The 13,228-nt window shown below is 46.2% G+C and overlaps 1 protein-coding gene across 31 annotated transcripts in view; it reads left to right on the forward strand.

The window, feature by feature from the left end:
- The window catches only part of CACNA1C (calcium voltage-gated channel subunit alpha1 C), a 705,432-nt gene that overhangs the window by 570,743 nt on the left and 121,461 nt on the right, over positions 1-13,228 (forward strand). For all 31 annotated transcript variants that reach the window (XM_017545494.2, XM_017545500.2, XM_017545495.2 and 28 more), the window contains 2 exons: positions 6,906-7,066; positions 8,044-8,269. In XM_017545494.2, coding sequence (XP_017400983.1) covers positions 6,906-7,066; positions 8,044-8,269 — 387 coding nt within the window. The remainder of the gene's footprint in view (positions 1-6,905; positions 7,067-8,043; positions 8,270-13,228) is intronic.

Consider the following 13,228-nt stretch of genomic DNA (forward strand, 5'->3'; position numbering starts at 1 on the left):
GAAAATATTTCCAAAATATCATTCTCATTTCATGCGTGTGAGTAAATCGGAAATTAATGAATGAATCAACGAACATGATCCAAAGGATGGAAGGGAAAATTACGTACTTGTGGCTCAAGTTAGAGATTGCCTGGAGCACTCTGGGAACATTATTTTGACCCAGTGATCTATGGTGCAAGCTGTGCTTTTGAACAAGAGGGAAAGAGCCGTGGTGCCTGTAAACCCCTGGAGCCTCTCTCGGCTCCGAGGCTTTGCTATGTGCTGGCCGTTCAACCCTGACCATCTCTTCTGCAGCCACCCCTCAATACGCGGCAGCAACGTGGAGAGTGGATTTTGTTCCCCTAAAGGCTTAGAGCTAGTAGGTTGGCACATCACTGGAACCCATTTTCCAGATGAGGATCCTGAGGCTTAGAGAGGCCCAGATCACAGGGCTCTAGTATGGCTGAGTCAGAGCCCAGGCCCAAGGGATCTGCTGCCAATCACCGGACCGTCCTAGCAATGAGGTTCTGTCCAGGATTGGTAAACCCTGTTCCTGCATAACTAGTGTGTCCACAGAGTGTGTAACTTTCGAACCATGCTATTCAACAGAAACATAATGCAAGCCGCATATGTACTTTTTCAAATGTTCTAGTTGGCAGGTTAAAAAATAAAAAGAAATAGGAAATTTCTTTTATTTAAACCAACGCCTCTAAAACATTACTATTTCAACATGTAATTAATATAAAAATTGTTAATGAGGTAATTTGCATTCATCCTAAGTCTTTGAAATTCAGTGCGTTTTGTACCTCCTGCACGCCTCAGTCTGGACTGACCACTTTTCCCATGCACGGTAGCTGCATGTTGCTAGCAGCTGCCACACAAGGACACGTGGCCCTGGAGGTTTCACACATGAGCAGGTAACACAGTAGCCGTCTAATCTAGATTCTGCAGTTCACTGATGGTGTCTGTTTAGGGAATATCAAAGGCTACAAGTAGATGGGAAATGCCACAAACATTATCAAAGTATTCCTAATCATTTTCACAGGTGAAACAGTTTAACAATTACAGATAATGGAATTTGAGTCTCAACCTGGCCTATTCCATTTGCAAAACAGAATGATCCAAAGTCAAGATTTCTTTAAAGGAAATATGAGAATGGAAGCTTTAGGGAAAATTCGGCTGGTTAATGGACTTATAATAGTTCAGCCATAGTAGAGTATTCCCTTGGTAATCCAGGTTTTCACTTCGAGGAATTAGTTAAAATAAAAGATTTGTGACATTTGGAGCTCTCTGTTCAGAATGGAATGTAAACAGTTATGAAACAAATGATTCAGGAAGTCTTTTGCAACCTGAAGGGATTAATTAGAGAAGTTGGAGCTTCTGGATCGTAACTTTATGGAGTTCTGAAGTGAACCTCACGGAATTCTAAAATAGGAAGGACTAGCATGCCCAGTCTTCAGTGAAATGTGCTTCCAGTGTTCGGACTTCTGCAGTACCATCAGCAACAAGGCACAAATCCAAATTTGCCCCAATCTCTAATAGCCTTTGTAAAGTTACTTATTTACATGAGAATTAAACTTAATGGTTTTCTGTGTTTGTTGTTGGTCCTGGAAAAAAAAAAAAAAAAAAAAAGGTGGAAACTTACTCTAGCCACTAGAAGGCCTACAGGGGCCACCACTTTCATATTGTCTGTGATTCCAGATGCCCACCCACCATTGCATGTCAAGGGAACTATTTTAGGAGCACTGCCCTCTCCTCACCTCCGCCCTCAGCCCTGGATCACAAGAGGTCCAGGAATCTTAAGCCTTGTCTTCCAGAGGGAGGTAGTACATTTGCCTGGAGTTCATCTGTGCTGCTCAATCATGCCATCAGCCAGGGGTTCTTGTGAGGGATGGACTGCTGAGTCCTGTGGGTCTGTAACCAAGTGTAAGACACAGCCCCATTCCTTCGTGGGTCTTGTGAGCTCCGTGGAGAGGCAGGAACCATAAAAATAAAAGGTATCTGACAATACAAGGAAATGGCAACTCATTTCCTCTGGGGACCCTTCTTGGCTAAGATGTCCCTTTGTGTGCTCCCATGTGGACCCACCCAGTTCTTAGGCCCTGCTGTGACTGCTCACTTAGTAGTCTGTATCTCCGTACCGGTTTTCCGCAGAGGAGGCCTGTGAGCCTTGTGCTAGCTGCTGTGTATCTGGTACCTAGCCCATGGCTGGTGTTTAGTAAATCTTTCTGGGCTGTAGAACTAAAATGAGTAATGCAGACAGTAAGCACTGCAGAGTGCCAAGGCTCGGAAGACTAGAAGCATGCATTGTGGAGAAGCTGGGACTCAGTGTGAGCCCCACAGGAGGGGCGGGACAGAGAGGATGGAACAAAGGTGGAGTTTCCAGCAGCTGGGAGGACCCGCCGTGCAGCTGGACAGGCAAGAGCAAGGCCCAGCATAGGGAGAAGGGCAGGCCTAGCCAGGGCTGCGAGAGCAGAAGTTTCCCATGGGAATGCAGTGATCCCAAAGTTGAGAGACATAGATTAGACCCATTCACATCCAACCTTCTCTCCTGTGTCTACATATGGAAGGTTCTATTTCTAGAGAAAATGACTTCCAGTTAGTGTGAAGGGAACATGAATAGCAGGCAAATTTCTCCTCCCTGTTTTATTATTTAATTTCTGTGTCCTCCATGCATATGTAAACACAAATAAATTTACGCATTCTAATAAACCATTACATTTATTATACAGTAGGAAGTGTTGCCAGGAAACCAGTTGTCAAGCAAAGCTATATTTTGAAGAGTGGGAGGTGTATAATTATCTTTAAATACTTTCTCTGGATAGTAATTACCCCACCCCCACCCCAGCCTAAATCCATGTGACTCTCCCAAATGGGTCTGCTCAGGAGCACCCCAGTTTAAAGGGACACCATCCTGTCCACTCTGGCCGCTCCTCAGGTGCATAGCAGCTCCAGATCCATGGAGCAGGCCTGACCACACAGCACCCACACCCACTGCCCGCAAGCATTGGGAAAGAGGGGCATAATCAAGTTCTCATATAAGCCCACTCTAAGACAGCTCTATATAACGTAAAGAAAGCAACCGTGATTGCTTTGGACTCTGAATAACAATTATCAGTGATTCCGGGAACTTGAGATCGTATCTATTTAAAACATGTTCTTTGCAACTTCCACTGTCAGCTATTTAAGACCAGATAGGAGTTTGTCCTGAAAATTCATTTTTTAGGGGAAAAAAACTACCTTGCCAAGTTTCTGCACAGTATTAATAATCACAATCACAGGAAACAAGCCAAGGCAGGCCCTGCAAGATAAGACTGTTTAATGTCAAGATCTGGCAGACTTCAGAGGTGACCTCTCAAGAGGACCATCTGGGGCTCATTGTCCCATGCCTTTGTCCCCCTGTCCACCCTCCACCATCCTCCCTCAGATCCAGGGCAGTATGTCTGGGGGTGCAAGAATTTCGAAGTGCATTTAGAAATCATTACTTTTTACATTTTTAATGTTTATGGGCATTAATAGGTGTATAAATTTATGGGGGTGCATGTGATGTTTTGATCCAGGTGTACAATGTATAAAAATCAAACCAGGATTATTGGGGTATTCCCCACCTCAAGCACTTATCATTTCTTTGTGTTAGGAACATTCTAATTCCACTCTTTCAGTTGTTTTTAAATATACGATAAATTGTCATGACTGTAGTTACCATCCTTCTCTCCTATGTTGTATGGTCAAATATTACGTCTTATTTATTGTATTTAGCTGTGTGTTTTCACCCATTTACCATCTCCATTACCTATCCCAGCTTCTGGTAACCATCATTCTACTCTCTGTATCCATGAGTTCAATTGTTTTAATTTTTACCTCCCACAAAGAAGTGACAACATGCACAATTTGTCTTTCCGTGCCTGCCTGGCTTATTTCACTCAATCTAATGGCCTCCAGTTCCATCCATGGTTGCAAATGACAGAATTTCATTCATTTTTATAGCTGAACAATATGAACAATATTCCATTGTGTACATGTTCCACATTTTCTTCATTGATCTGCTGACGGACACTTAGGTAGATTCCGTAGCTTGGCTATTGTAAATAGTGCTGCAGTCAACGGAGGAGTGCAGATATCTCTTCAGTTTGCAGATTGGAAACCATATTTTTGACTGGGTGGCCTACTGCCCTGTGTAGTGGATTTTCCCCCAAGCAGTAGGCAAGTGTCTCGTGTAAAGTGTGACACTCACTGGAGATGGCCTTCAAGCCAGAGCAGAACCTTTAAAGGATTAAAGGGGATTAATCCTTTCTCCCCTCCCTGCTCTTTAGGCCAAAAACTAAGTTCTCCCTGCAGTCCTGAGGAAAAAGTACCTTTCTTAGATTACTCTCTTCACTCTCCTGACCTCATCATAGATTTAGCAAAGGCTTGGTAACAGGATTTTCTGCAGACCGTCGATAGAAAAATGGCAGAGTAGAAAGGTGGATGAAGTCTGGCTACTCCAAGAGGCAGTTTTAGGGGTGGGTGCAGGATCCATCACAGCCCAGGTCCACATCCTAGAACCTCGGAACACTGGTTGTCCCTGACATCTTGGAATTTGGTGGTGTTTGGAGGGGATTCTGTTGTGGAAGTAGAGGACTGAGGCTGAGGACAGTGCACACAGCACACAGCTGTCCCTGCCCCCTGGGGCGTACCCACCTGTGGTGCTGCTAGGTGCCCGGGGGCTGGGAAGGAATAGGCCATTCGCAGAGCAGCAGGTTCACCCAGATGGGGCCTGCTGCCCCACCACCAGCATAACCCGAGCCAGGAGGTGAGGCGGAGGCTTAATGGTTGTCTCTGGCAGGAAGACTGGACAAACAGACTCATACCATGGACTCTGATTTGGAATAGAGGCCCTCAGTTCAGCTTCCTCGTGCTAAAGTGGAGGGCCAGTTTTCACACCCAGACTTAGTACGCCACACACAAACACACTCACACTCGCACACCAGAAACAAAGTTTTATGTAAAATACATTTTTCCTTAGTGGTTACTTTAAAAAGCAATTTCCTTATGGTATGACATGCGCTGTGATATTTTCCACCCTATTCCTTTATTCAGTGCCAGCCATGACCTACTCAACAGATTTCATGACCCACTAATGGGCTGCAGTGTGAGGTTTGACATCTCTGCCCTGAGGCAGATTCTGCATGCTTATTTAGAGGAATGTCTGTCTAGACTAGAAAGAATCAGAGAAAGGAGATCATTTTATGGAAAAATACAGATATTCATGTATTTTATCACCAGGATTCTACTTTGTTTCTCTTCCTGCCTTCATTACCCAAGCAGGAGCTGTCTCCAGTGCCTGGCGGGCCTGTGTACAAGCCCTGCAGGTGCCCCAAAGCTAAGCGCCCCACGCTTCTCATGGTTGACCCCCTCCCTGGAACTCCACTCCCCTCCTCTGTGCTACCCTCCCAAAGCACCCCAGCTGGAAACGTGGGCAGTCTCTTCCACACATGCCCCTCTATCCTGCACGTCCACCCATCTCAAGGGCCTGTTGATTCTGCCCCCAAAACCGCTGCCAGCTCTGTGTCATCTTTTCCATTAATAAATCTATTACCTTCATCATCTCTAACCTGGAGAACAGGAAGAGAATTCCTCATACTCTCCTTGGTCTAGAAGGTGACAGAGGAGCTGTTTTTGTGGGGTGTTCCATCCAATCTGATCATGTCCTTTCCCTCTCCCCAAGCCCTCAGCATGGCCCCTGTGGTCTCCTCCACAGCACCTCTCCAGCTGTGGTTCCTCTCTCCTTGTGCAGTGCAGCCATTTATTAACCATGTCTTCTACTGAATTCAACCAAATAGAGCTGTATATTTTCTCTGTATCAGGAAGATGAAAACGCTTCCACCATAGAATCTTAAAATATGTTTCTTTGGGATCATCTTAGCCAATGGCTGTCAACCGTCATTACCCATTAAAACCAACTGGAGAACCTTAAAAACACCCGTGGTATTTTGGGGGGTATTTAAAAATACCCAACCCCCAGAGAATCAGATTTAATTGGTTTGGTGTTGGGCCTTCAGGACCAGTGGGGTTTTGGGGAGGGTTCCCTGAGTAATTCTGTGTGTAGCCAGGTTTGAGAATCACTGACAAAGGGCCCTAAACCAAGATACTGGGAGCATTCCATGGACCAGGGATGAGGTTTGAGGGGTCTGTGTGCTGCATGGGCTCACATGTAAAGGTGTGTGTAGGGGGATGTGCCCATTTTTCTGAAAGGCAGAATTAAAAACATTCACGAGATTCTGGAAAGATTCTATAACCCGAAAAACAAAGAGCCTGTGCTCCAGGTGAACCCCTCCCACCATATGGATGCGCCACACAGAGTCAGGGCCAAGAGGCTGGGCAGAACACCACGCCTGGCTCTGCCCGCTGTGATTTCAGTCGAGATACTCAGCCTCCCAGCCCTTAGTTTTCTCCTCCACAAAAATCAGGATAATGCATGCTTTGCAGAGTTATTGACAGAATTGGAGAGAAGATGTGAGAGTGTCTGATACGGTACTGGGCCCCTCCACCGCTGTTGCTAATATTGCTCTTATTGCTTGCAACACCATTTCTAAGAATGCCACTTTAAAAAAAAAAAAAAAAAAAAAAAACTTCTATTTGTTGAGCACCTTCAACTTCAATGCAGCCAGATGCATTATAAGGTGTTTGATTCATCCCCATAACAACCCCATGAGGTCTGCCCTCTTCCTGTTTCACAGATGGGAGAATTGGAGGAGTTCAGGGGCATCCCCAAGGTGGCAGGGCCTGGTTAGCTGGGTGAGAAGCTGGGCTTCTTGCCCCCAGGTTGGGCTGCTGTAGCAAGGCCAGGTCACTGAGGGGTGAGAAGAGCCAAGGTGGTGCATCCTGGATTCGAGGAAACCTGAATTCACAGCCAGCCCCACCTTCTTTCCTTGTCCCCTTTCCAGCCGCTACTGGCGCCGATGGAATCGGTTCTGCAGAAGAAAGTGCCGCGCCGCGGTCAAGTCTAATGTCTTCTACTGGCTGGTGATTTTCCTGGTGTTCCTCAACACGCTCACCATTGCCTCTGAGCACTACAACCAGCCCCACTGGCTCACAGAAGTCCAAGGTGAGCAGCAGCCCCAGCTCTGTCCTGGTTTCCTCCTGGTAACTCAGCCCCAAGGCCCAGGGAGGGCATCACCACAGGCAGAAGGTGGATGGGAGAGCAGCCAATAGTCAGGGCTCTTGGCAGGTGCTGTGCTGGAGACATCAAGGGCCTGGCAGCTCCAAAGCCCCACCATAAAATGCACTACATTGTTAGAAACAGTCATGGCTGCCCTAACTGGGCCCACACCATTGGCCTGTCACAGTCACTGCTGGGCCCTGGTGACAAGGATAGGAGCTGCCGCTTGTGTGCCTATCTCAGACCCTGGCTGCCAACTTCCAAGCATGGATTTTAAATACCTGGGGGCCTTCCTGCAACCCTGAGGTGGCCTTAACCAGAACAGTGAGGATGGAATGAGCAAAAAGGCAGGGAAGAGAATAGGGCCTGAGCACAAGGAACCGTCTTCCATGGGTCGTTCATGTTCATCACGCTTCTTTGGGCCACGAGACTCGGGTCCCGCTAGCCAGGCCTCAGCATCACTGCTGAGCAGTCAAGACCTGGCCCCATCCCACAGCTGCTTTCCAGAATCCTGGGAGGCAGGGGCTCTAGTGGTGGAGAAGTCAGACTCAGACAGTGCGGCTCCAGCTGTTAGCGCTTGGCCTGCACAGATTACCCACCACTTTGAACCTCCTTTCTCATCTCTGAAAATGGGTGTGATGAAGATGGTGCCGTCCCCGCAGGCCTGCCGTGAGGAGTAGAGATTATGTATGCCGAGCCTATGGTGTATGGAAGATGCTCAGTAAATGTCTGTTATGATTATGACAAGAGAGCCCTTTCCATTGGCTTGGCCCTAACTGTTCTGTTTCGGCCAAGGTGGATGGGAGAGGTGTCATGGGGAATCTTCCTTCCAGTGGAGATAATTACTGCATTTCCTTTCCCTGCCTCCCTCTCTGCCCTTCTCTGGTCCTGCTCGGATGTCATCCCTCTCCTGGGCCTGCCAGACACGGCCAACAAGGCCCTGCTGGCCCTGTTCACGGCAGAGATGCTCCTGAAGATGTACAGCCTGGGCCTGCAAGCCTACTTCGTGTCCCTCTTCAACCGCTTTGACTGCTTTGTCGTGTGCGGTGGCATCCTGGAGACCATCCTGGTGGAGACCAAGATCATGTCCCCACTGGGCATCTCCGTGCTCAGATGCGTCCGGCTGCTGAGAATATTCAAGATCACAAGGTACTGGGCTCCTCCTCTCCATTTGGAGAGGGGACTCAAGGAGAAGTTCTTCCAGAGGGCAAGGGAGGTGGCAAGGCCTGGGTGGGAGGGGAGCTGTTCTCCCTCAAAGGGTCTTTCTGAAGCTCGCATGCAATGGGGGGAGTTTGTGTTCATTTAGATGGCACATCATTTGGAAATTCCTCTGGCTGCTAATACCAGAGGCTCAACTCAGTCGTGTAAGCAAGGTAGGGACTCATTAAGCCACTGGAAAAAAGTGCAGAGGCAGGTAGCCAAGGTGCCTTCAAGAAAGGGATCAGGGACCCAGTCTCTTCTCCTGCGCTTCACCAGCCTTGGTGCTAATTCCTCCCTAGGGTCATAAGCTAGCTTCTGGAGACTGAGCTATCACATTCAAGTTGGAGGTGGGAAGAAGAGAAAGGGGCAAAAGGGCTGACCACCCCGTCCAAGTCAGCCTCTCCACTCCCAGGAGTCACTCCCAGACACCCATGAGGACCGCTGTTGTCAACAAAACTGAAAATCATAAGGGTTGGCAATGACACGGAGAAACGGGAACCCTTGTACACTATGGGTGGGAATGTAAAATGGTGCAGCCACCGTGGGAATCGTGTGGCAATTCCTAAAAACATTAACAACAGAATTACCCTATGAGCCATCAATTCCTCTTCTGGGTATATGCCCAAAGGAATTAAAAGTAGGATCTCAAAGAGGTATTTGCATACCCAAGTGCCTTAGACAGATGAATGTATTTTAAAAATGTGGTCTACACAGACAGTGCAATATTATTCAGTCTTAAAAAGGAAGGAAATCCTGACACATGCTACAAAGTGGATGAAACTTAAGGACATTATGCTGAGCGAAATAAGCCAGTCACAGAAAGACAAATACTGTATGATTCCATTTATACATGGTTCTTAGAGTAGCAGATTCACAGAGACAGAGAGCAGAATGGAGGCCGCCCAGGGCTGGAGGGAGGGAGCAGTGGGGAGTTAGTGTGTAATGGGTGCAGAGCTTCAGTTCTGCAAGGTGAAAAGCGTTCTGGAGATGGAGGCTGGTGGCGGTTTCACCAGCGCGTGAATGGATTTAGCACCACTGAACTCTACGCTAAAAAAAAATGGTGAAGATGGTAAATTTTATGCTATGTGTATTTTAACACAATGAAACAAATTGGAAGAAATCTTCCAGAAATCTCACCAAGGGCTTCTGTTCTTGGCCACCTGAGCCATTAGAGAGGCTGAGAAATGCAGTCTTCTAGCAGGGCAAGTGCCGCTGAAAAAGTGATCAAGATCCACTCACTGTAGAGGGCTGTGGATACTGCACGGCAGATGGCGTTCATCTGCCAACATGCTCACCCCTCCGTGTGTCAGTCCAGCGCCCACCCAAAGCGGGCTGTCTCCCTCCCTGTCTAGGCCAAGCAGTGACTCTCATGACAAGGACAGGGCCTGGAGGGGGCGAGGACAGCATGACCCACTGGGAGTGGTGGAATCAATTTATTAGATCACAGCCATCATTTTAAAACAGCTCTACTGAAATATAATTCATGTCCCATATAGTTACCGCTTACAAGGTATAAGTTAATTGTTTCTTATATTCACAGTGTTAGGCAACCATCACCATAGTCTACTTGTAGAACTTTTTCATCACCCGGGAAAGAAACACCATGCCCACTCCACATGTCCCCCATCTTCCCTCCCAGCAACCAAATTCACTTTGTGTCTCTATAGAGTTGCCTATTTTGGACCATTCATATGAGAAGAATCTTGTAATATGTGGTTTTGTAATGGCCTCTCTGACTTAAAATAACGTTTTCAAGGGCCATCCATGTGGTAGCATACATCAGTACTTGGTTTTCTTTTGTGCTGAACAATATTCCATTGTAGGGATGTACTACATTTTGTTCATTTATCAGTGATGGACATTTGGTTGTTACTATCTTTTGGCTCCTATGAATAATGCTTCTGTGAACATTCATGCTCAGGTCTTTCTATAGGTGTACATTTTTGTTTTTCTTGGATACATCCCTAGGAGTGGAATTTCTAGATTATTTGGTAACAGTATGTTTAAGATTTTGAGGAACTGTCAAACTGTTTTCCAAAGAGACTAGACCATCTTCCATCTCCACTGGCAATGTCGAAGGGTTCCAATTTCTTCACATTCTCATAGCCATCATTTTTAAAGAAAGAATGAAACAGAAAAACATCAGAGGATCTCACACAAACATAAACATTGTTTCATAAAAAATTGAGATATAGGCTGGGCACGGTGGCTCATGCCTGTAATCCCAGCACTTTGGGAGACCGAGGCAGGCAGATCATGAGTTCAGGAGATCAAGACCAGCCTGCTTAACATGGTGACACCCCGTCTCTACTAAAAATACAAAAACTAGCTGGGCGTGGTGGTGCGCACCTGTAATCCCAGCTACTCAGGAGGCTGAGGCAGGAGAATCTCTGGAACCCGGGAGGCAGAAGTTGCGGTGAGCCGAGATGGTGCCACTATACTCCAGTCTGGGCAACAGAGTGAAATTTTATCAAAAAAAAAAAAAAAAAAGTTGAGATATAGACCTGACTTGCAGTATAATATGTATTTCTTAATGTGCATTATGGCCAACCTTAGAAGACATACAGGAAACACTGGAAGGAACTTTCAACCTGTGCCCCTCTAAGGTTCAAGTCCCCTGTCCTTAAAAATCTGTTTGGGAGCTCCCAAAATCTCTGCTTTGGGGAATTTTGGATAACAGTTACACTAAAACCATCAGTTGGATTGTGATGGGTACAAAGGGGTGGAGGTTGGTGTCTTCTGTTCAGGATCTGGAGCTGATGGCACCTTGCTCAGAGCATACTTCTGAACTTGGCTAAGTGAGGCCTGCAAAGTGTCCCTAGGTATTGCTCTTCTCATCGCAAGTCCCTTGGCAGCCACCCAGTGCATGGTCACACGGTGATGTGGATCGTCCAGGGAGGTAGACATTTAAAGTGTTTCATTTAGTGCACAGGAAGCACTCAATAAGCAGAAGATTTTATTATTAATCTAATTATTATGACTGCAATGATTAGGGGAAGGAAGAAGGAGAAGAGAGCTAATAGTGACCTACATAGTCACATACTCTTATTCTTACTTATTTACCCACCACATATATACTGTGTGTGGAGCTGGAAGAGAGGGAAAAATAGAAGCATGAGGCATATGGCATGAACTAAACCCAGGAGAAATCTATAGTCTGGCTGAGGGAGATGGAGTTTGTGCACATGAAGAGATTAAAAGAAAATCTAAGACAGAATATAACGAGCTGGCGAAGTGTGGTAGGTGCAGGAATCACCTGCTGCGAGAAACTGGGTGCAGGAGACAGTTCCTAGAGAAGGTTGGATCTCAGAGGAGCGACTTCATGGAGACACACAATTAAAATCCAGACGTTTAATGCTCCTAAACAGCAACCTTCTTTCCCTCTCTGACGCCATCCAAAAAGAGTTCTTCCCGAGTGTCCTGAATATGTTGGCATTACAGAAAGTGGTAGAAATCCTTATAACAGCAATGATTGCCATGCACCAGTGCTTACTCTGTGCCACACAGGGTGAGCCAGAGGCCTACAAATGTTAGCTTGAGTAATCTCCCAACTACCTACAGGAGGCTATTACTATCATTATTCCCATTTTGCAGATGAGAAAACTGAGGCTTAGAGAGTTGTCAGTTGCCCAAGGTCGCAAAACTGCTCAGAGGTAACACTGGGATTAAAAGGCAAGGCAGGTCTGTCGGTCTGACTTCAGGTGCTGTGCTCCTAACTTGCTGTGCATGGCAGAGCTGAGAGCTGAACTGTCTTCTTGTCTAGGTCCCTGAGACAGGACTTAAAGAATCTTTATGACCTGGTTCTTGTTGTTAAATAATTGCTGATTCTACTTGTTCCTCCTGGGGTCTGGGAAAAGCTATTTTTAACTTGGAGTTCTCAATACCTCTTAAATAATCCTGAGAAGTCTCTATTTTGGTTGTTGGGTTTTTTATATGTATATATATTTCTATAGAAAAGAAATCTTGCTGCTATATATTGTTATGACATCTTGAAAAGATATAACATTCATTCTATTTTTAATCACCAATTTATTTCTAATCTGAAGATATTGCCAAGAAATCATTTTTCAAAATCTATCTTAATCAGAGAGCTTCCTGTAGTCCCTCCACAAGAAAGAGTAGTAGTATTTTCAGATCTCTATGAAGTCTATAAACAGAAAAAAATGCATTGTCTAATTGAAAGTGACTTTGGCAAAGGCCATCATCTTCCTATTATCAAGTCTCCAAACCCTCTGGAGGCTTTCAGAAAAGAACAAAGAGACTAACTAGGTCGGGAATCCCATAAGGCATTCCCCAGACCTAGCCTTCGAACTGGCTGACAGTGACCAAGAAAAATGTCTAAAGGATGGGCTGGAAGCGGACATTGTGGTCCCTTCAGCTGAACCTTGAAATGGCTCATCTCTGCGTGGTCCTGCCATTGGGCAAGTACATGCCTTCCACTTCTTGGAAAATACTTTGCAATGTCTTGCTGCTACTCACATGTAGAAGAAATTTCTTCTTTTTTTTTTTTTCCTTTTTGACAATGTAGTCTCAACCAGTGGTTGCGATTCTTAAACTTAGCTGAACCCACAAAGGAGCTCATGAAGGAGCTCGTCTCTAGAGATTTTGGCCAGCAACTCCTGGAGAGTTCCATGCTAGTGGTCCGATGATCTCACTTGAAGAACCACTGGCCTAATTTCCTACTGCTGTTCTTGGTCTACTTTCTTGTCTTAAAATACTGCCCTTCATATGTGATTGGAAAACTAGATTATTATTATTCCTCCTCCTCCTCCTTCTCCTCTTCGCCTCCTCCTCCTCCTTCTCCTCTTCGCCTCCTCCTCCTCCTCCTTCTCCTCTTCGCCTCCTCCTCCTCCTCCCCTCCCCTCCCCTCCTCTCCTCTCCTCCTCTCCTCCTCCTCCCCTCCTCTCC

Source organism: Cebus imitator, unplaced genomic scaffold (genome assembly GCF_001604975.1).
Source record: "Cebus imitator isolate Cc_AM_T3 unplaced genomic scaffold, Cebus_imitator-1.0 Scaffold179, whole genome shotgun sequence".
Taxonomy (NCBI): Eukaryota; Metazoa; Chordata; class Mammalia; order Primates; family Cebidae; genus Cebus; species Cebus imitator.